Source organism: Pezoporus wallicus, unplaced genomic scaffold (genome assembly GCF_028554395.1).
Source record: "Pezoporus wallicus isolate ANWC-B61680 ecotype Strahan unplaced genomic scaffold, APGP_CSIRO_Pwel_v1 contig_6999, whole genome shotgun sequence".
Lineage (NCBI taxonomy): Eukaryota > Metazoa > Chordata > Aves > Psittaciformes > Psittacidae > Pezoporus > Pezoporus wallicus.
Window position 1 is genome coordinate 5,356,120 of NW_026640180.1, and position 24,298 is coordinate 5,380,417.

Below are 24,298 nucleotides of genomic sequence, written 5' to 3' on the forward strand. Positions count from 1 at the left end.
TGGATCAAAGCTGCGTACAATTAAGGGAACCCAGGTACCTGAACAGAAGAACTGCCCATCCAGTCATATCCTGGGGCTATCCTAAATTATACCTCAATTTGGAGATAAGCATTCTCATTGAAATTGGGGATTTCAGCACATACTTCAAGTTCAGGAGGGGAATTTATGAAAAATTAGTCAAGTTACTTTGTTATGAGCCTTCTTGATGAAGAAAGGAGCAGCATATTTGCTTTTTTGCCCCTGCAGGAATTAAATTGTAGAGTGGTAGATCACTGATTACAAGTTAAAAATTCATTTAACAGCTGAATTAAGGGAATAAACACTAGACAAGAATGAGCAGACTTTTCATTATGACCTGCACTGAACCAAATTCAACCAAAGTTAAATTCAGTTAGATTTGTGCTTTTTACTGTTATAGTTTATTTGGCTGACTATGGATCACTGAGTCCGTGTAGCTGGGATCCTCAAGCAGAGAGCACCTAACTCTGTTTTTTTGGCATGAGGGTGACCTCAGGCTCAGAGGATCGGAAGATCTTCAGCTCCCATTGGTTTAAGTTACATTGCTTATTCTTAGACCTCTGCCTAAGCATTCAGTTGTCGAAATGATTTGTACCATGTCTGAAATATTATCTTAAACCAGCAACTGAAAAAAAATTGATGCTGCTCTGTGAAAACATACTGTTTCTAAAGAGTGAGTGATGCCTTGTCTGTGAAACAATTATTGTAAGTGTGTATTGAGGGCAGCACCAGTCACACCCTGAAGGTTAGGCAGGACTGGGGATGTGGTTGCTGTAACAAAGTGACTGGAAGACAAGTAGGTATTTTGTAGTTGCTAGCTTTGTAGGTTTGACATGGTCTTCCATCATTTGCTTTCTGTCATTGACCAGTTGGTTTCACTTCTTGCTTGTAAGAGTAACTGTGAAAAACATCACTTAAGTAGGAAAATGTTCTTGTAAATTTTTTGTAAAGTTTTAGAAACTATAAAAAATGGTCTGGGGTCTGGGTTGCAGAAGGATGTGAAATAACTGAACAAACTTTCAGCTTGTCTTTTGAAATTGACTCAGTTTCAAGTTGACAGGGTCCTTTTAATCTCTCAGACAAATCTCTCTCAAACAGAAAAAGCAGAAAAATGTGAGCCTGCAGCATTTTAACTTTATCAGATTAGATCAATTGAATGCTGCTTCAGTACAGGATGTAATCAAGTATTACAGCTATGCTCTTCCCAGGAACTCCCTGTTTTCTTTTTCTCCCCTATGTGTAATTTGAAGTTCGGTAGCTATTTTTTTTCTAACATCACAGCTCTGATTTTGAGCAGTACAGTACCCACATGCTATCTCTGTCTCATGCTGAGAATGTTTTTGTGTCATCACCATAGCCCTATCTCTATATTGATTTCTGTAGATATTCAGCATTGTTACAGGCCATCTACCTTTTAATGTCTTTGACAGTGGTTTTTAAATTCTCACATAAATACCTGTCACCTTTTATGTATCTTAGTGCCAGCATAAATTGTAAGCTATTCTGAAATTGTGGTATTGGATGATTCAGATATACTGAAAAATTATTTCTGACTTAATTTATGGTACATAAGGTTGTTTAACCACTGAGGCTATTTTGCGGGCCACTGAGATAGCCTGGATGTCTCAAAGTCAAGTGGGAAGGTCTGTCTGTAAGAAATACAGGTAGGAAATTGTTCAGGAACGTTCTGTAGCCTTTGCTGTGGGGGACATCAGACTGGATGGCAAAAACAGTCCCTTATTGCCTTGTGACCTACATAAGGTATTACATTTTAAGAACTCTTTTGTTCTTTCCCTGAGAGAGACTACAAAGATCATGCTGAGCTGAGTAGCAGGGGCAGATTACAATCTGGTTACCACTGCAGTTATATGTTCTGCCTTCAGAGGCTGGAAAGTCCTTGACGTGCTGTAGTCCTACCTATGGTTTCACTGTGGTTTCTACAGCTGATGCGGGATTGTCTTGAACTTTTCTGATGTGATACTAGAACATGCTTGTTACTCATAATGAATATAACACTATAGACATGCTGGGAACTTTATAGCAGGGAAAGGCTTGTTTAGTGCGAAATTGAATTAAAATGATTTTTTTTAAAGCCTCCCTCTTGAAAAGTTAATTGTAGTAGTGGTGGTGACATGTAGCACCACACGCCATCATTTTTATTTTCAGATGGATTTGTGAAAGTTGCATAGAGATCCCTGCTTTATCTCACTGGTGGTAAATGGTGGAAATGGTGAAGCAGTGATTATTCTGCATCTCTCTGTTGTTTCAGTCCAGGAAGGATTACAGTTTGGAAACAGGAGGGAAGCATGAGTGCCCTGTGTTTTCTATTTTAGAAACCAGCACGTGCAAAATGCAAGTTTTTCCAGTATTAAACAGTTAACTAGCAGGCAGTGAGTAATGAGAGAACTTCTGCACACCTGTTCCTTCTGGAACAGCTTTCTCATAGTTGGGATTTTTGGTTTTGCTTTTAGCAGTGAATAGGAAGATGGGAGGGCACGTGTTGTATGTATGCGGAGTGCTTCAGCCGTGACGGAATGGGTTCAAGAGAGCGGTTAACTGGAGTGAAGGAAGCTAGCAGGACTTAGTAATGTGGTAAAATCATGGCAATCCCTGGTTATCAGCATTTTATCTACAATATAACCTTGGGTATTCAGTTCATCACAGATTCATCGCTTTAATGTTTATCATGATCCTTTAATACCTTGGTTGATTAGATCTGTTAGCTGCTGTAATACAAAGAATTTTGCCCAAGGCAAATTAAAAGAAAAATTAGAGGAGGAGGGAAAAACCCCAACATTGATAAAAGGGTTAATTAAGTGAATTGGAAGGGAAGGTAATGTTTGCTTTTTTAAAAAGTGGAGTTGTTTTATATTCAGCATAATTTGAAAGTGGTACGTAACCGGTAAGTGACTTAAAGAATATTACTTGTGGGGAAAAAAGTTCTAAATAACGCATGTAAAGCAAATAATTTACCAATACAGTATGTCATTAGTAATTTCAGGTTTGTTTTGGGGCATTACTTGACATAACAATTTTAAAAGCCGTTAAAAAGTGTCTGGTGATTAGAAATGATAAGGGAAAATGTGCTGATGTAGCGTATTGAACTAACAAAATACCTACAAATATGAAATTAATTCACTTTAAAGCCTTTACCTGAAAAGTCATTGTAATGGGACCAAAATTTTTTAAACAATCATAATATTTAAAAATACTTTTAAGTGTTTTCAAATTGGGCAGGGTTTTTTTTTAAATACTTACATTTTCTGTATGCTTCTTATATGTAACAATGTTAGTTGCGAATTCAATGTCCTAACTGAAATTTAAGGAGAGCAATGTAGAGTTACTGGCCAAAGTGTAAAACCCGAGGTTCATGATTTGGGAAATAGAAGGATGCTTTCCTTTAGCTTTGTTTTATTTCTTAGCTTTTTTGGTCATTTCTGCTGCCCTTTTATATGTCAAGCCCAATTGTTGGCTTTTCTTTGTGATGAGCTGATACAGTTAGTTTGTATTTCATGAGGAGACGCATACACACTTCTATGTAAGTTTAGTTTTGCTTTGCCGACAGAAGACACTTAGCTGGAATCATTACTTGTTACATTAAAAAAAAAACCCAAACAAACAATCCCACTTTTTTATGTATTTATTTACAGATTTGCAATTATGTTGGACCCGCAAAAGTAATCGTCCAGTTAGTTACTAATGGGAAATACGTCCACTTACACGCTCACAGTTTGGTGGGTAAATTTTGTGAAGATGGAGTATGCACTGTTAATGCAGGACCTAAAGATATGGTTGTAGGGTAAGTCTGTCGACTCATTTGTGAAGTTGGACTAAAGGAAGGAGAATCAAGTATAAGCACTGTAAGAAGCAATACAAAAATACTACTAAGAGGCAGCTAACTGGTGTTCATGCTCTGATCTGTGTTTTGTTTGTATCTTACATAGAAAAATAAATGGGGTGTCTGTTTACCCCTACAGAATTTGCCCTAAGCAAGCTAAATAGGTGTAAGCAAATAATTTTCACTTTAGAATTTGTAGAATTTCAGTCTCTTGGTGTGCAGTCCAAGTTTGTATCCTCAGCCCAGTCTTTAAAATGTAAGGTGTTTTGATCAAAGAGAAAGACTGTGAAATTGCTTCTGTTACAGTTTTGATTCATATTTTGCTTTTGCTGAAATCTGCTAATAGGAATATAGTGAAAAGCGTTAGGAAAATAGGGTTAGTAAATTTGAAATTAATGCAAGACATGTATAAACATGAAAATACTAAATGAGTCAAACTTTTTAAGTTTAAAGCAGTAAGATTGTAGTGAAATTGTAGTAGTTCTGTTCTTTAATTTAAAAGAATAATTGTTTATATCAGTAAATGAAGCTGAGGCTTCTGTCTACGTTTTCAGGCTTAGATCAGGTTTCATACTGGCTGTGAGTTTTAGTTCTGTGATCTCAAGAATGTCTTTGTTGGTGAAGAAGATGAAGTTTAAAAACCTGAGAAGGTTGGGAGAGAGAGAGAGAGATTCTTTTAAACTGTAACTTTTGATGTCCAAGCCCAGTGCACTGACTTTACCAAGCACAACAATTTAAATAGCTTTATTTGAAATGCTCCTTTTCATCTTGAAAAGTTTGGCTCATTTCCTAACCTGTCTTGTTTTTCATCAGATGTTTAGAAACAGCTCTCCTATCCTCAATTGACCCACGTGAAAACTGAGTTATTGTTTTGTTTTCATACTTCCAGATCTAATTGATTTTTAAACATGCCAGGAGATTTTTACAAAAGCACATTTTGTTATTATGGAAGTTTTCATTCAAGTAGGTACCTGAAGTGTTTTGCTGAATGTCCAGGGCCGTGCTTAAAACATTTCCTTTGGAAAACCTTGCACTGTTTTTAGCTTTTTAGCTTGGTCTCCAAATCATTTTGAACAGATGGAGCTTATTCTAAGCAGTTGTTCTGTATAACAGACATATAGAATGAAATATTGATGTCATTGCCAAGACAGAGCAAAGTGTGACAGCCAGATTTTCAAATGTTTTTAAGTTGCTTCCACAGTGTAAGTCTGAAACCTAATACTTACTACTTATGCCATGGGAAAAACCCAAGCACCCATACAGTCGCTGCCATATAACAGTGCACATTTTATGTGTTTTGTAAGCGTGGATTTTTCTTACTGGAAGATTTGCCCTCAAGAATTAATAGTGCTTAAGTAAGCCTACAGAGTCTGCCCATTGACTTCAGTTGTGTAGCTGCCTCTGGTAAGAGAGAGAGTGCCTGCGGCAGGTTTGGCATAAAGAATTAATAAAACGTTTCCCTTGATCAAAACTTGGCAGGTTTGCAAATCTTGGAATACTTCATGTCACAAAGAAGAAAGTGTTTGAAACTCTGGAAACACGCATGATAGATGCTTGCAAAAAAGGATACAACCCCGGACTCCTGGTGCATCCTGAACTTGGCTATCTGCAGGCAGAAGGATGTGGAGACAGACAGTTAACTGGTATGTAGAACTGATGGCCTGGGTTTAGTAGGTCTTTTAATAGGTTTTTTAGTAAAATAAAAAGGTTTAGCTTCTGAAAACACAGATTCTTAGAGAAAGGCCTTTGATAGGAAGACAGCCTATGGCTGTGTACTTTAAGAGGTGGTGTGTTGTTGCTGTGTTTTAAAAAGTCTGAATGAAGGACTCATTGCTGTCAACACACACATGAGATAGAGCAACATCCTTCCATAGCTGCCTGTACCCATCTCTGCACCTGTTATTTCATTGGTCTTAACCTGTTTAATGAGATGATAAACAGCCATTTTGCATTATTGCTGCAAGACACGCTATCCTTAAGTAACTTAGGGACCTTCTTTTGAGAATACTTTCACTCGGCTGCATTTCACCCATATCCTGCAAAATGAGCTCCAGCCACACTGCCAAAGTTGCAGAGGGTGGAGGCAGGGACTGGGAGAACTAAGAACCTTCTATTGTAGAAGATCAGTTTTGAGACCATCTAAGGAACCTGAAGGCATGCAAGTCCATGGGACCTGATGAGATGCATCTGCAGGTCCTGAGGGAGCTGGTGGGTGAAGTTGCCAAGCCACCATCCATCATATTTGAGAAGTCTTGGCAGTCTGGTGAAGCTCCCGCTGACCAGAAAAGGGGAAATATAACCCTTGTTTTTAAAAAGGGAAAAAACAAAGACGCAGGGAACTGCAGGTGGGTCAGTCTCACCTCGGTGCGGGGTAAGATCATGGAGCAGATCCTCCTAGAAACTACACTGAAGCACATGGAACATAAGGAAGTGATTGGCAACAGCCAACATGGCTTCACTGAGGGCAGGTTGTGCGTGACAATTTTGGTGGCCTTCTATGATGGGGTATGGCAGTGGTGGGTAAGGGAAGAGAGACTGTCATCATCTACCTGGACTTGTACAGAGCGTTTGACAACATCCTTGACTCAAAACTGGAGAAGCATGGGTTTGATGGATGGACCGATGGACTGGTCCATGGATAAGGAATTGGCTAGGTGGTCTCACTCAGAGTTGTGGTCAACGGCTTGATGTCCAAGTGAAGACCAATGACAAGTGGTGTTCTTCAGAAGTCATTATTGGGACTGGCACTATTCAACATCTTTGTCAGAGGCATGGACAGTGGGATTGAGTGCATCCTCAGCAAGTTTGATGTGGACACTAAGCTGTGTGGTGCGGTCAACACACTGGAGGGAAGGGATGCCATCCAGAGGGACCTTGACATGCTTGAGAGGTGGACCCATGTGAACCTCATGAAGTTCAACAAAGCCAAGTGCATGGTCCTGCACCTGGTTCAGGGCAATCCCAGGCACAAATATAGGCTGGGCAGAGAATGGATTGAGACCAGCCCTGATGAGGAGGACTTGGGGTGTTGGTTGATGAGAAGCCCAATATAAGCCAGCAGTGTGCGCTTGCAGCCCAGAAAGCCAACTGCGTGTTGGGCTGCATCAAAAGCAGCATGACCAGCAGGTCAAAGGATTCTGCTCCATGTTTGTGAGACTCCACCTGGAGCGTTGAGCTCAACTCTGGAGCTCCCAACATAAGGACTTGGAGCTGTTGGAGTGAGAGCAGAGGAGGCCACAAAAATGGTCAGAGGGAGCACCTCTCCTATGAAGACGGGCTGAGAGAGTTGGGCTTGTTCAGCCTGAAGAAGGGAAGGCCCCAGAGAGGCTTTATAGCAGCATTCCAGTACCTAAAGGGGAACTATGAGAAATCTGGAGGACTTTTTACAAGAGCGTGTTGTGATAGGACAAGGAGGAATGCTTTCAGGCTGAAGGAGGGGAGATTTACGTTAGACATTAGAAGAAATTATTTTTTGTGAGGATGGTGAGGCCCTGGCACAGGTTGCCCAGAGGAGCTGTCCTGCCCCATCCCTGGCAGTGTTCAAGGCCAGGTTGGACAGGGCTTTGAGCAACCTGGTTTAGTGTGTGGTGTCCCTGCCCATGGCAGGGGGTTGGAACTACATGATCTTTAAGGTCCCTTCCAGCCTATACCACTCCATGATCCTGTGATACTAAATGGAAAGAAAAACATTTCCTGAGTACTGGTGGCTTTTGATAGTAACGGTTGGAAAATGCTTTCTTTGATTTGTTATGGGTCTACCCCTTGTGTTAATTCATCTGTCTACTTACCGGTTCCAGAACGAGAAAGAGAAATTATTCGTCAGGCGGCAGTACAGCAGACTAAAGAAATGGATCTCAGTGTGGTGCGTCTGATGTTTACAGCCTTCCTCCCTGACAGTAATGGTAGTTTCACACGGAAACTTGATCCTGTTATATCAGATGCAATATATGACAGCAGTAAGTATATTGGACTTTAATTACTTTTTCAATAAGGGGGGAGCTTTTGTACATGCAAAAATGATGTGTAGATAATGCTGTAGGTAGATTCATCTAGCCCTGCTGCTTGCCCATTATGTGATCAGTAACAAGTAAGTAGCCTGTGCATAACTGGCCCCGTGTCTACCCAAATACATGTTATCATTCTGGTGTTTAATAGATGGTGATGTAAGCTGTAAAGAAAGATGATATTTTGCTGTTAGCATGTTTAATTCTGCCACTTTTATTATGAGGATTTTGTAAATTCTTGTTACATTCATAAGAAGTGCTTGAATTTTGCGGGGTTTTCAGTTGTTTTCTGTGACAAAGCCTTGTCATGCAAGATGTGAGGAAAAAATTACTTTGCTTCAATCATTGTTAAAAGTCTGACACCTTATAGCTTTCCTGGCGAGCTGCTTGTCCTTGCTTTGTGAGACTTAGCACAAGCAGAGCTCGCAGTCCTTTAGGCCTATCAGTATTTTTTTTTATACTTCTTGACACCCCTGTCTTTTTTCTAAATGAATCTTTTAACTTCATGTTCTACTTTGTGCATTTCAATTCTACTTACTCGTTTTACCTGAACCCATTCTGCTGCCTGAGTTTTCCTCCCTGTAGCTGTGGATTACCATGTTCCTGATAGTCATTCTGTAATGACTCAGAAAAAGTACCTTTTTTTACTTTGCTCAACAGTCATGCTTATATCATCGTTTTTTAAGGACGAAGTCTAGATGAAAAGGTATTAAATGCAGTTGTTCAAATATAGTCAGCTTTGCTACTCACTGGGGAGTGTAATGATGTAGCGCAGCCATTTTACGTATATTCACTGAATGAAAAAATGATGCCTGCTGTTCTTATACCACATAAGACGTGCATTTTCTGGATGAGAAAACAGTCATTCCATCTGGAAGCTGAGGTGATTTACCAAGCAGTGTCTTTAAGGAATCTTGATATTTCATTAGACACAATTACAAATTCCATTGGTTTTCATTACTCTCACACCTGCATAATGATAGAAAGTATCTGTAAAGCAAAGAGGCGCAGAAGGGCAAAGCATCAGCAGATGTAGAGCATGTATCAAGCCATGCATATAAAAATAATTGAAGTTATCCTATTGTTCTGAACCTGACCATCAAAATTTTGACTCCAACTATGGATATGAATAGAGGGAAAATTTTGTATGCATGTTTCTGCAGTTTTAAGTTGCTTCAGAGATGTCAGTTACTAGTTTCTGAGCCCCCAAGGTAAACTCTTGCTCATTAATTCTGAATTAACATTTATTAATTCCAGTTTTTGGTTTCTGGGTTTTTTTCTAACACTCTTCATTGGTACCATTGAAGCCTCTTCCACAGCATAGATGCAACTTTTGGTAGCTGTCTATGACAGCTGCTTTTACTTACCAGATGATAGTTCTGTCTTGAGGACCGATAGGTATACACTGGTGCCTCTACTAAGATCTGCGGAGGGGGGCTTTTTTTACCACTGTGTAAAGCAAAGTATTGCATATTGCAGTGAAACAGTGAGAGTCACACTGTCAAGAAAACAGGAAAAAAAACCCATACATTTTTTGTTAGTGCTGGTGCAGAGTATTGAATGCAGTTCACAGCTGTGCTACTTTAGTAGTTCAGTAATTCCACCAGTAATTGTGCTGGAATGGCCAGGGCCATTTATAGTTCACAGTTCAGTTAAAGCTTAGAGGATAAAAGATTTTTGCCTTTCAGATGAAAAACTGTGGATTTATCCATGTTTAAAAAACATAGGCAAATTTACATAGGTTGTATTGGAGACTTCTCTTTGTACTGCATTTTGGGGGGGGGGGGGGTGGGTTTGTTTTTTTGGGGGTTGGGTTTGGGTTTTTTTTGATCTAAAACCATTATGAATGTAAGCATTTTATTTTAATGTTTCTTCTCAATAGAAGCTCCCAATGCCTCCAACTTAAAAATCGTCAGAATGGACAGAACAGCAGGGTGTGTAACTGGAGGGGAAGAGATTTACCTTCTCTGTGACAAGGTTCAGAAAGGTAAGAGTCCTGAGTATTGTAAGGCGAACCAGGGTGTTCATCTGGATCACATGTGAAGCCTGCTGTGCTGCCTTAGTATTCTTCTGCTCTAATAGGGCAGCAGGAATCGTAAGCACTCAGCCTTTCTGGAAGTCAGGCCAGCAGTCCAGAAAGTGAATAAATCAAAACAATCTCTTGCAAAGCAAATCCAGCTTGTGTTGCCTCCACAGAGACCATGGGATCATCTTTGTTCTTCTCAGATTTCTGCCCTTGGCCGTGTTCTGGGTTTTTTTTGGATGGTGGGTCCTGGAGGATAATTGATTCCATTAACTTAACTCCTGCTCTGAATTATATTAAAGTTTCTGATTTATTATTAAGTTCCTGATGAAAAAGATTAAGACTGAGCATTCTCTATTAATCACTGATGGGAACTGAATGTGTTCAGCACTGCTGCTAGTAACTTTGGGTTTATGTATATGCTAATGATGGAGAATACTCAGTGTAAACAGATACATCTCACAGACTTATTTTGGTAATCTCTACTCATGGCTATAAATGTGTCAGGATTGGGCTGGTGTGGTTTTGAACGCTTTGGTTTTGGATAGGAAGGTAATGGTTCATGTGGTTGGTTGTAGCATTGGGGCTGAACTAAAAAAAAAAAAAAGTGGGAGTGAGGAAAATCCTTTGGATTTCAGCTGTAGGTAGTACCTGGACACCCTGGTGCAAATTGCATGGTGGAGCAGGAGCACTGTTCTTGCCTGTTTGGAATCGGTCCTTGTACATGTTAAAATCACACTGTCCTTTTCCACCTGTCTTTCTTGCAAACGTTCTTCTACCACTCAGGAAAGAGAGAGGGCTCCTGGGGGCTTTTAGAGGCTTTGAAAGTGCTGTTTTTCTTCAGCAGCATATATACCCTCAGCCTTCAGAAGGGCTGAGATGAAACATAACTCTTGTGCACTAAATAAATAAATAAATGTCTGACTCAGTGGAAGCCCTGAGGTGGGGTTTCCCCTCAGCCAGATCAGGGTTTCCCCTGACCTCACTGCTCTCAGAAACCTCCTGCCTGAAGGAACTTGAGCATGCAGGGCAGCAGGACTAGACATGGTGGTTCACAGTCTTAAGACTAGCAGGTGATGGACCAGAGGAAGCAGTCTGTTTGCTCCAGAAGGCTGTCCCGCCTCAGTCACCCTAAGAGAGAATGGGCTTTTTCTGGGTTTTTCTCACCAGGAGTGCTGGGAAGGCATATGCTAATGTGATACTTCCCAAAAACTTCTAAAAATATAAACAAATACAAAGAGAACAAAAGAAAATGTGTTTAGAAGAGCAGAAGCCAAATCACAGTTTCTGTCCCATGCTGTGTTTGGGGGTGAGGGATCACTGCTGACATGCCGCTTGCTCACACCCGTGCAGCCTGTCTGAGCCGTAGCCCCAGAGTGGCACTCTGCCAGGAGCAAGCGGAACTTGAACTGTGGCACTTCAGGTTTTGCTACAGTGTTTTTTGAACTGAAACTGTTGGAGGAGAGAGGGTGGTTTCTACATTTCACGCTTCAAGTTCTCCCCTCCCTACATGTTTGTTCCAAAAAAAGCTCCTCTGGAATGCCTTATAGCCCCAGAATAGGAAGAGGTATTGAGCCTAGTTCTCCTTTTACTGCTCAGTAAATAAGAACTTTACTGAAACCATTAGAATTAGGCTGATCTAAAAATCATATAAAAAATGCATTAATTATGATCTTTTCATAAAATGTATAAAAGTGGTAATTCATGTATTATGTAATATTATCATCCAGCCAAAACGTGACCATTTTGATTTTTATGGGAAATAAACCTAGCCGAAGGTTAAACAAATGCACAGACATCCCAACGAGTGTTTCTTTCACTCTTTGCAGATGATATTCAAATACGTTTCTATGAAGAGGATGAGAATGGTGGTATGTGGGAAGGCTTTGGAGACTTTTCTCCTACAGATGTACATAGACAGGTAAGTAACAGAGCATGTAATTTGTTGTGGATTTTCTTATCTCTGTAAACTAGGATTATATTATAATTAGTAAATGAGGTGAAAGCATCTGTATATCCTGTACTAACCACTTCTTTTGTTGGTTACTTCCTAATAATAATACAATTTTAACTGTTCTTTAAAGCCATACATAAAGTTATTAAGCAGGTGAGGAATGTAGTGTGAGGAAATTGGGAGATAGACCTATTGCTTTGACATGCACCAGGATAAATTGGGATAAGACATATAAAAAGTTCTCAGAGCTCCTGTGAACTGGGAAAGCCACAGAATCAATGCTAAATGATGCGGGGACAAACAAGCAGCAGTGCTAACGTCGTGACCTTGTGATACTTTCTGTGGCAGTTCTGCCTTTCCCAAAAGCTTTAGGACTTGGAACTCAAAAGTGCAGCTGAAAACTAAAATGGAAGTTTGTTGTTACAGCTTTTTCCTAAGAGTTTTTGCCTCACAATCCATGAACCAACTCTTAATAAGCAACCCAAATGTAAAAGCAAAGTTGTCAAAACCTGTGCTCCATGATAGATGTGCTTATCCCTGTTTTCTTCACAGTTTGCTATTGTGTTCAAAACACCCAAGTATCGAGATGTCAATATCACAAAACCAGCATCTGTATTTGTACAACTGCGTCGGAAATCTGATCTAGAAACGAGCGAACCAAAGCCTTTTCTTTACTATCCAGAAATCAAAGGTAATTCATTAAACCTCTTTTATATAGAATCATAGAATCAGCTGGGTTGGAAAAGACCTTTAAGATCATCAAATCCAACCACTACCCCAGGACTGCCAAGACACCACTAAACCATGTCACTAAGGGCCTCATCTATACATTTTTTGAACACTTCCAGGGACAGTGATTCCACCACTGTCCTGGGCAGCCTGTTCCAATGCCTGACCACCCTTTCAGTGGAGAAATTGTTCCTAATATCCAATCTAAACCTCCCCTGGTGCAGCTTGAGGCCGTTACCTCTTGTCCTATTACTTGTTACCTGGGAGAAGAAACCAACCCCCACTTCAGTACTTCCTCCTTTCAGGTAGTTGTAGGGTGATATGCTCTCCCTTGAGCCTTCTCCAGACTAAACACCCCCAGTTCCCTCAGCTGTTCCTCATCACACTTGTGCTCCACACCCTTCACCAGTTTTGCTGCTCTTTTCTGGACCCACTCCAGCAACTCAATGTCTCTCTTGTAGTGAGGGGCCCAGAACTGAACACGGTATTTGAGATGCAGCTTCAGCAGTGCCAAGTACAGGGGGATGATCACTGCCCTGGCCCTGCTGGCTGCTTAGGATCATCTGCTCCATGATCTTTCCCATCACTGAGGTCAGGCTGACAGGCTTGTAGTTTCCAACGTCTTCCTTCCTGCCTTTTTTGTAGAGGCGTCACATTGGCCAATTTCCAGTCATCGGGGATCTGCCCGCTAGACCAGGAAATACATATTCCAGTATAAATACGCACTGGAGAAAGAACTGCAGGATGCCTAGGAATGTCTTTAATAAGGTGGAACTTCTTGGAATGGGGGAATTTTTTTGTAGTTGTTATTTTTCGAAAATAGGGTATTTGTCTTCTTGTTTGGTGCAGTATGAACCATGGTAGCTCTGTAATGGGTCTGTGGGCTTTTTGTTGGACTGGTGGGCAGTAAATCCGTGCGTATTTGCCTTGTGAGGCTTACTCCCTGCATGATTCTTATACGCATACATGCCTGTCCATACAGTAGATGGCACTCTCTTCCTCTGAGTTTCTGCAGAATAGTATCTGAGGACTTTTTTCTGACAGTACTTTCAGATGAAGCCTTAAACCAAAGACTCATTGGTATCTGGTGGAAAAAGTACATATTTTGCAGTTCTCTCCTTTATCATCATGCCTCACAACTTCACTGATGTTTTTCACTGTTCTAGTTAAGTAAGCCCAAGACACTTGTGAGAGCAGGAAAAGTACTGTTTCAATCTTTTGTGTAGTTGCTTAGTGGAAGTAGAATAGTTGACATCAGACCTGCTTCCTAAGTTGTTAGGAAAGAAGTTTAACCAGCAGATCTGCGCCCTTTAAAGTCTCCAGTGTTTGATGTGAATGGCAGCAGCAATCATGGGTTTAAATATCAGTAATGTTAATGATATGGAAGTGCCTAGAGGCCCAAGCCAGAATTTGTCTTTCATTGTACTAAGACAATCTTTTTCTTAACAGTTCACCTGCCTGCAGGTCACACTATTAAGTCTTAATCTTGCACGTTGTGAGTGCCTAACTTAGAGCCAAAATCAATACCCTGTCAAAATCTCTAAAATGTGTGTATTAGTGGTGATGGACTAAGGAGGGCTGAGAAAAAGGGGATGGTGGTTGACATCCAAGTGAATATACATTACACTTATTGTAATAAAATAGCAGAAGGCATGCATTCAGAAAACCTTAGAGTTGCCAGAGGATTTTATATCAGCAGTGATTTTCAGGAATCTTGCACAAGTATTACGGAAGGTGGAAGTGTACAGCTGCAGAGCAAAGCTGCCAGACTGGAAGTAAACCTCTTGCATGTGCCTCTTAATGGAGTAAAATTAATTCAACACGGTTATGTGTATTTTCAGATCCCCTACACAACCTAATCATGAAATTACTACTTAGGGGCTGTTCTTTTCCTTGTTGCAAGTCTTCACACAAACTTAGACACGTGTATGTGGATTTTTTGTTTGTTTCTCTGACTAGATTGCTCTCTAGAGTTTTCTCTCTTCATCAGTGTGAGTATGCTTGGCATGTGCACGTGTATTTACTTACAGATCATGTGTACCTGAAAGTAATGCACTTGTATGTTTCAGTATACTTGTTCATGTATTCCTCTGTCTCATTTGATGCACTGACTGATGTGCCTGTGCATGAAATTTCTTTTTATCGTAGGACTGTTGAAAACTAGCAGGTTTGTGAACAAAGGGTATTTTGTTATTTCCTCAACAACCCAACTGGATTTAAACCCCTGTAGTGTTTGTATCCCTACTTGTGTAGCTCTCTGGTAGCTCTCACATTTTCACTTTCCCTAGTACTGGAAATCCTTGTGATTTGCTTTCCAAGGGGCCTAAGTACTATTACACTATAGAATATTTAGGTTGGTTTTTCCTATTTCGCCCATCATGGTTTGACAGTGTAATGTCCTGCCTGACAGCTGTCTTCATTCTGGTGGCTTTTCTGATACTTTAAGTAAATCATTTCAAGTAAACATTGTTTTCACCTTTTCTTGCCCTCCTTACCCTTAACCAGAAGTTCAAAGGGCACTGCAGGTACTCTGCATTTTTGGAAATCAAAGTGCCTTGTGATTTGCTGACCCTTTCATAAGGGTCTGTTTCTGAACTAGATTTGCTTAGTAGAAGAGCCTGGGCATATATTCCTCAAAGACAAATTTTCTTCAAGTTTGTGGTTCAGGGCACTTGTGCTGGTTTATGACTTGGCTTAGACATAGAACAATTTTGAGACCACTGATTTCCATGAGACACTTTTGAAGGAAACGCTGAGCCCCTAAGACACCTCTGTACATTTCCTTCCCAGTCTGGACACAAGGCACCTGACATAACTGAAGAGACCACATGAGCTCAGGTGATACTGTTGGTCTTGCTGGGGACTTGGCACTAGCTTGCTTCTCACAGGGATTCTCGCTGCTCCATTATATACAAATTTGTTCTATTATTTGGAGCTTCAAGAGAGTTGACTTTTCTACAACATTGCATTTTCCTTTTTGAAGTAGTGAACTTAAGTAATGCTTTATATATTCACATGCTGCTTTGTGTGTGTCCACCTGCAAGAATGACTCCTTACCACATCTGTTCATCCTAACCCAGACAAAGAAGAAGTGCAAAGGAAACGACAGAAGCTCATGCCAAACTTCTCTGATGGCTTCGGTGGAGGCAGCGGCACAGGAGGAGGTGGCATGTATGGAGGGGGAGGTGGCGGTGCTGGCTCTGGTAAGGCAGCAGTTTTGGTCAAAAAGGAGAAGGGGTTCTACTTTGAGAGCAGGACAGATGTTTATTCTGATTTTTAAAATGTGATGAGGACTTTTGTCTCCTTCTAGATAGATAAGATGTTATTCTCCCGTCTTTATGCCAGTGTTACTCATTTCAGTCCAAGTATCTCATTGCTTTCTAAATATTTCATCAGCTCCTTTTTTTTCCTACTTGGATATAAGGTTGCTGGTGACTTTTCCCTTTTCCTTGAAGCTTTAAGTCACAGATAACACCTTTCTGTCTGAGGAGTCTAGTCAGGAATCTGTAACACCTTAGCTTTGTTGCTTCCTAGGGCCTCAGAGGCACTGAAATTCAAGAGACAGCTCAGCTGAGTACTGTCTTAGGGGCTTGAAATTTGAACAGGTTCTTAATTATTTCTGAGACCTTGAGTAGAATTTGGCAAATTAACCCTGTTAGTGCAAAGAACTATTACAAATTTTGCAATACTGTTTAGTAATTTTTCTATGCTTTATCTGTTGAAGCCAGAGTGTATCTGGGATGCATAAGAGCATTGCTTCAATGCTTGTAGCAAAGCACTAAAAACTTGTAGATCAGCAAATTTCATCTGAACCACAGTACCTTTTCAAACCTTCTTTATAGAGCAGGGGACAGAGCAGCAGTTTTCAAATAGTTACCTGCATTGCTCGCAGCACATCTATAACACCAGAATGGGATCTGTTGTAGTCACAAAGATTCGAAAACATAGAAGTAGCATGTGAAGTTTCAGCTGAGTTTTAGATGGAGCATACTAGTGATACTGCATTTGTATGGATTTATGGATATTGGGATAGAGCATGTCACTAGCCAACCATCTAGAATTTCTTGGATTTTGGAGGGATGAGGAATAGTTCATCTTCAGCCTGGAAAAATTAATTGGCTGGAATAAAGCAGAAGGTGCGTAAAAAACAAAATTCCAGTTCTTTAGGATCGGTGTTCTTCCAGATGATGCTTTCATTGCTTTAGGTTGTAATTCTGTTAATTCTTTTTCCTTTCTTTAGGGTTCAGTTATCCTTCATATGGATACTCTGCTTTTGGAGGGATGCATTTCCACCCTGGCACAACAAAGTCCAATGCTGGAATGAAACATGGTAACAGTAAAATGTTGTTCCTTGTAAAAGTCCTGCATGTGCTTATGTATTCAGTGTATGTTTCGAGCAACAGCCCTTTGCTTGCTTGAACATGCTGATTGCAGGTGACACAAGGACTAGACCAGAGGAAGGGTATCTTCCTTTGTCACCATAGTCTGATACACAACAGCCCAAAGAAGTAACATACAAGTCAATGGAAAAGATTAAGTTAATAATAAAGACATTCTTGGCTTCCTAAAATAAGGAAGTAATTGCAGGTTGAATACTCTGTACTTATTTCCAGAGTCTAAGGGATGAATTTGATGTCAGAAGAATAAAAGTAAATCTGAATCATTCAGCTAGATTTCCTGTGAATACTTCAGACTTGCATCCTTGTATCATAAAAGGAGAGGTATATATCTTGTTATATATAAAAGTTCATCTTTAAAGCAGAGGCTGTCAAAAACATAATATCACTTTAGAGCAAGTTACATTGCTATGTCTGCCCATGTGTGTTGGCATCTGGAATATTATGATTTATGAATGCTTAATGATAACAGCTATGTAAATGTCAGTATTTGTATAGACTTTGTAGGGTTTGGTGTTGGCTAGTTGAGCTTTATCACTTGCATAAAAAAGCAACAGTATTAGACACTAATGGTACTAATTTTTGTTTGAAGGACTATTAAATAGCACAGCTGAACAAGATGGGAAGAGCTGTGATAAACAAAGTGACAAACAGGACGTGAAATGTGATGTGAAAGTGGAAACTACGGAGAGGAATGAGTGCAGAACCTTTGGTTATCATGAGGAGAAGGAGGATGCTGCTTCTTTCTGTAAAAATGAAGTAAATGAAACAAATTGGAGGTGGCAGGGTAAGTGAACAAGCAAATGTGTTCAGGGTAGATCAAACAGTAGTATGGGCAAAGCTGGTGTTAAAGGCCTGGAAACTCCATAAATATGTTTGCTGTTTTCAAAATACGATAATTCCTCCTGGAGTTAACAGGAGGGATTCCATTCCCCCAAATCTAAGGTCACTCCCCATACACAGTGTTGGAGATAATCATCCACCTTTGCACTGCCACTGGGCAGCTGAGCTTCTGCTTGTCATGTAAGGAGAAGAAATAGCTTAGCCTGCTGGGCACATTTAGCACTGCTTTATAATAAACCTGTATGAGGAACACTGGAAGCAGTGAAGGTGCAAGGCATACAACTCAGCAGTTTACTTGGCTTTTGATATTTGATAGGCTTTAACGGATGAGTAAATGGATGTTAGCAGTAGTTCTTCCCTGCAATTCTACTGTTAAACTGCGTGCAAAGTAGCAGTAAAGGTTTGAATTTAAAATGTGAACGTTCCCATGTGAAAAATACATAGTAGAATTAACACTGTTGGGTAGCGAAGTCTTAGACATCAGACAAAAGAGGAGGAAGGAAAGGGGAGTCAGTAGAAACAGTTTAGCAGCAGGGTTGTAAACTGTATGCAGACTATAAATGTATAAATGTAAAATATGTGCATACTATAAATATAAATCCATTTCCCAGGCAGGAAGATGTCCTTTCCCTGGATTGTTTTCTCAGAAGAGCTGATGGTCACTTTCTTAAAGGATTTCAGTAATTGTGTTTCTCATGAAATTAAAAACAACAACAGTTGGACTAGAGAGATGTGGTAGTGGTAGGAATTGAGCGGGAACTAATTTCTTGTTCTTGGCTTTTACCAAGCGCACTGTGATTTAGATCACTCTTGTTTCCTTCATCAGGAAGAGGGCACGTTACTTTGTGTCTCTCAGCCCTGTGTAACACTTGCTATTTTACAGCACTAGAAACTGCGGCTTGGGAAACAGAGTTGCATAGCAGATGGGTTGTAGTTCTCCAAGGTGTAGTAGCTTCTTGTGATCTGAGAAACAGACCATGCTCCTGAGAGAACCTGAGGAGCTCAGTGCTAGCTCACAGTTCTGGTTGTGATAAATCTCGACTGACTCAGAGCGCAAAATTTTTTGCTGCTATGTGAAGAAATGTCCATTTAGCAGTCACCAAGGAGTGGACTGAATTGTTGACCTGGTTTCCTAGTAGTGAATACTGTAGGCAGGAAATTGTTTCTTTTCTTTATCTATTATAATGGCATGAAAAGAGGCAATGTCAAGCTCCAGATTATATGAAGAATAGACGTAGAAGAACAGGCTCCATGAAACAGCTCTTGTAGGTTAGAACATTTGGGTATTAGGCTAAATATGCTCTTTTATAGTGTTTTGAAGGATGTCTTTTCTGTGTGCTTGATATGGAAAACCAGGGAGCTTCAGCATCCAGTTTTTTGGTCTTTGGAAATGTCTGTAATGAAAAAAGGATGAATTGCTTAACACCCTTTGCCCTGGATATGTCTCCTCAACATCTATTTAGTGCTGTTACTTAGTGTTATGAGGTAAATAGCAAAGATAAATGTATCGGCCTGGGCATACAGTACAGGAACCACAGTGATGGATTTGCTAGAACAATAATCTTCATAGATAGGTAAGTCTTGGCTTGCAGAAATTATGTGTTTTTACTTACGAGGGATATTCTTCTGAATCAGTCCAAATGCCTGGTTTTGTGTAGCTGGAAATCCTGGGTAATCTCTCCCTATGTGTGCTTTAAATGACATCTGTTTTGCTTGTGTGCTCCTAGTAATTTTTAACCTTACAAGGTTTTATAGAAACATGAAACTGTTCAAAATACAGGCTGGTTTCAGACGATACTGCTTCCCAGAATGACAACTGGGGTTTGAAAGTTCATCTGTTTCATTTTCACTAGTTTCTTGCTGGTACAGAACCACAAAGGTATTGATAGAGCTTCTAGACTGACTTTTTTCCACAAATGAGTTTCTGTCCTCCCTTTTCTCCCCTTTGCCTCCCCACCATGACAAATTCTGCTTTCTAAAATCTCAGTGGCTGTACCTGTTACAAATCTAGAATCAGGGTACTAAAAATAATAAGCATGGTAAACACTGCAATGTTTTAAACAGGTGAAGAGACTCTTTGTGCCGCTGCTGCAAAGCAGGAGAGACTGCATGATTTGAGTGGTGGGAGAGGGTGCACAAAGCCCTGCATTTATTCCTTAGCCTTACAGTGACTTTCTGTGCAGTATTTGACGGGTCACTTACGCTTCTTGTGCCTTGGTTCCCTCAAGTTAAACTACTCAGAACTGCATAGGAGGTTCTTTAAAGTCCTCTGTGGACAACAGTCCTCAGATGTCACTTGTATCTAAGCAAATCCAAGTTCCTGCTCCTTTTGTCTCATTACACAAACGCACACATCAATGCGTTTAATTCAGTACCACTCAAACTAAAGGTAGCTTTCAGGATTTGACTGTTCTCAAGATTCCTGCTGCCTGAATGCTCATCATGCACCTAGATTTTTTTCTGAGGGACTCATTCCCTCTGTCCTTACATCTTGGGAGTAACTGGCAACCTGTCTCAGTGAATCAGTGAATAATGCTTGGTGCTCTGCACTTTGTATGTTTTTGGCAGCACAAATGCCTGCCCAGGGAAGGTGGTGTTGCAAGGTAGACAAAGCAGATGAAGGCAAAACTTCTGTTTTGCAGATGGTCTGTTCCTGGAGAAGGCCATGCAGCTTGCCAAGCGTCACTGCAATGCTCTCTTTGATTATGCTGTAACCGGAGATGTGAAGATGCTGTTGGCTGTTCAGCGCCATCTCACTGCTGTCCAGGATGATAATGGAGACAAGTAAGTTGGCCTGTACTTACCAGGTTGAAAGTCATGGTTTTGATAGCAGAATGGTGTAGTCAGTTTGTTCTGCCCCTGTGGGTGCCGATCGTGGATTGCAGCTCTGCTCTCATCAAATGGACAGGGATAGAGCAGTTGATGTCATCTGCCTGGACTTGTGCAAAGCGTTCGACACTGTCCCACACGACATCCTTGTCTCTAAATTGGAGAGACATCAATTTGATGGATGGACCACTCGGTGGATAAAGAACTGGCTGGATGGCCACACGCAAAGAGTTGTGGTCAATGGCTCAATGTCTGGCTGGAGACCAGTAACGAGTGGTGTCCCTCAGGGATCGGTGTTGGGACCGGTCTTGTTCAACATCTTTGTCGCTGACATGGACAGTGGGATTGAGTGCGCCCTCAGCAAGTTTGCCGATGACACCAAGCTGTGTGGTTCAGTTGATACGCTGGAGGGAAGGAATGCCATCCAGAGGGACCTTGACACGCTTGTGAGGTGGGCTGATGCCAACCTCATGAAGTTTAACCATGCCAAGTGCAAGATCCTACACCTGGGTCGGAGCAATCCCAGGCACAGCTACAGGTTGGGCAGAGAAGAGATTCAGAGCAGCCCTGCAGAGAAGGACTTGGCGGTGTTGGTCGATGAGAAAATGAACATGAGCCAGCTTCAGTGTGCGCTTGCAGCCCAGAAAGCCAACCGTATGCTGGGCTGCATCAAAAGGAGCGTGACCAGCAGGTCGAAGGAGGTGATCCTGGCCCTCTACTCTGCTCTTGTGAGACCTCACCTGGAGTATTGTGTGCAGTTCTGGTGTCCTCAACATAAAAAGGACATGGAACTGTTGGAACAAGTCCAGAGGAGGGCCACGAGGATGATCAGGGGACTGGAGCACCTCCTGTATGAAGATAGGCTGAGAAAGTTGGGGCTGTTCAGCCTGGAGAAGAGAAGGCTCTGTGGAGACCTCATAGCAGCCTTCCAGTATCTGAAGGGGGCCTATAGGGATGCTGGGGAGGGATTCTTCATTAGGGACTGTAGTGACAGGACAAGGGGTAACGGGTTAAAACTTAAACAGGGGAAGTTTAGATTGGATATAAGGAGGAAATTCTTTCCTGTTAGGGTGGTGAGGCACTGGAATGGGTTGCCCAGGGAGGTTGTGAATGCTTCATCCCTGGCAGTGTTCAAGGCCAGGTTGGATGAAGCCTTGGGTGAGATGGTTTAGTGTGAGGTGTCCCTGCCCATGGCAGGGGGGTTGGAACTAGATGATCTTAAGGTCCTTTCCAACCCTCTTCTATGATTCTAAATAAACACCATTCTCCTTTGTGCTGTCTGGGGGTGGTACAGCTGCAATGTAGACATTTTTGTTGCATTTGCAGAAAAGTGACTTGCAGCACAAAGTTCATTGATCCAGTCAGTACCTGTCAGAAAGCAGTCTGGTCTTTGAGGATATGCTGTGGGCTTGTTTGCTTTTTTGTACTTAAAATCTTGACTGACCACAAAGTGCCATGCCTGCAGCATGGTACACAGTTGATGGGGACCCTCATCTTTGTGCTGAAGGAGAGTGCTGTGCTTTCTATGCCGCGAAAGGCTTGTGTTTACAGGAAGCTTTAGCTTACCAGATGCACTGGGAGACATTAGAAACTCTAGAGGGTCTCTCTGCAGGAGTGTCCCTGCTGCTGTTCTCTCACTGACACCAAGGTCTTCCAAGACAACTATTTTGTTCTTGCTTACATCTGTACTGTACTGTTGTCTTCCAAGAGATTGCATGGATGTTTGTGGCCACCCTGGCTGCTAATATTTGCTAATATCAGTCCTTCAATAATAGGAGCTATAACAGAAATCCATTTTGTTCCTCTATAGCTATGCAGATTCTGTGGGACTAAGAGACTAAAATACAATGAGGAACTAATGATTAGTAGTTATTTAAAAACAAATTCAGCAGTAGTGGCTCTGAACACATGCAAGGAATGTGGAAGGAAGTGACATTATCACATCCTCACTTTTTAGCTGGCAGGCTTTGGGCAGACCCTGTGCAATCACTTATGTTTCCTTAAATTGTAGTGTTTTTTACAGTAGAAGCCACATAAGCCTTAAGGTATCTGGCTAGATGGAAAATTACAAGTGGCTGAGACATGCTATCCCACTGCAGGATTACCCACAGAGGCTACAACTTTCCTTCCACTTTGAGTGAAAATAGGTCTCAGGTTACTGATAAAGCACTGCAAAATCAGAGAGAGCTGCTTTACTTTTGCTTTCCAGTTGGCAACCTAATGTCTGCTTTGAGGAAAGCAGGAACATGAATGAGGCAGGAGCTAGCAACAAAATCTGCAAGCACTTAGGACAATAGAGCTTCTGAGTTTTGGTTGTTTTTTTTTTATAATTAAAACCATGAGGTGGGGTAGGACTTGCATTTAAATATCAGTAAGGTGCCCTTCAGAACTGGACTTTCAGCAAAGTCAAAATACTTTTCAGAATGATGGCAAGTAGTTGTTTTCTTCCTGAGTCAAGAAGTACCTGCAAATATGTGAGGCTCAGGCTCATGATGCCTTTCTCTTGTGATGTATTTTACCCTGTGAGCATGTAATACATCTAAATGGCGGCTTTTTAACAAAACAGAGTTTTGGTGATTGTCTTCCCACAGGAGCTGGTTTTAAAAATTTAAAATCAGAATTCATAAATCAGTTTTCCTAATTTTCACGTTAATCATGAAAATTGTATGGCAAAAACTACAAGATTTTTGCTTAAGCCTTTAAAGAAATGTTGCTGTCGGCAATTTTGCTCATCTTTCATCAAGGGAGTATATAAGGAGTGAAAATACATTTATTTTGACCGTGTGTTGTGTTTCATGGCTTTAAGACAAAATACATTAGTCCCTGATTACTGCATATTTACAGTGGGCACTCAGTAACACCAGCTGGTGCTGCATTTGTACCAGCACCACTGCTGTTCTCCAGAAGCCTGATGGTGGAGCAGCATTCTGCCTCTACAGGGGGGCTGAAATGCAGTTTCTGATGTAGGACTGTATAAGAAATGGAATTGACTTGCTCTTTCATGGTCTAGTCATCATGTCTTTACAGCATCACATGTAGTGGCAGGGTAAAATTAAAGTACTTGCTACAGGAAATGGAACTAAAGGCAGTAGAAGAGCAGATTTGTTTCTGAAGTGAGATTTGGAAATAAAATGTTAGCATGATAGGGCATAATAAGACACATCTACCAGAGAGCAGAGGAACAGCTCTTTTATAGTAGCGGTGGGACTGTTTGAACAGCACAGGAGAGCTGAAGGAGGGAAAGGGCTGTGTTACTGCCTATGGCAGTGTCCAGAACCAATAAAATGGGCCCTTAGAGGATTAATTCAGTTTAGAATTTTTTTTTTCACTTTTTAACATATCTTCTGGTTTTGAGCGCTCACAGTCTCAATTTCAAAATGACTGTACCCCCCCAAATGGCAAGGAACTCCTTGTTCTTCTGATGAAAGCATAGATGTGAGTATATTTAGGTATTTCTCTAGCAGCGTGCCAGATGACCTATGTTGATACTGTGTCCCAGCAGCAATGTACTAAAAAGATGAGTCTAGGGGCTTGCCAACATCTGTTAAGGGAGAGCTTGGTAGGATGTGTTTCAAAACAAAGGGCATGACTTTGAAAGAAAGTCCAAAGGGAGCAAGACAAATGGAGCTGTGCTTGAGATGGGGTGTAGGATTCACAACCTCC

At 41.1% G+C, this 24,298-nt stretch overlaps 1 protein-coding gene across 2 annotated transcripts in view; it reads left to right on the forward strand.

Annotated features, from left to right (window-relative positions):
- The window catches only part of NFKB1 (nuclear factor kappa B subunit 1), a 64,673-nt gene that overhangs the window by 29,896 nt on the left and 10,479 nt on the right, over positions 1-24,298 (forward strand). For both annotated transcript variants that reach the window (XM_057417967.1, XM_057417965.1), the window contains exons 6-15: positions 3,669-3,817; positions 5,336-5,499; positions 7,654-7,812; positions 9,743-9,847; positions 11,713-11,804; positions 12,390-12,528; positions 15,647-15,769; positions 16,807-16,896; positions 17,556-17,750; positions 20,449-20,590. In XM_057417967.1, the coding sequence (XP_057273950.1) occupies positions 3,669-3,817; positions 5,336-5,499; positions 7,654-7,812; positions 9,743-9,847; positions 11,713-11,804; positions 12,390-12,528; positions 15,647-15,769; positions 16,807-16,896; positions 17,556-17,750; positions 20,449-20,590 (1,358 nt within the window). The remainder of the gene's footprint in view (positions 1-3,668; positions 3,818-5,335; positions 5,500-7,653; positions 7,813-9,742; positions 9,848-11,712; positions 11,805-12,389; positions 12,529-15,646; positions 15,770-16,806; positions 16,897-17,555; positions 17,751-20,448; positions 20,591-24,298) is intronic.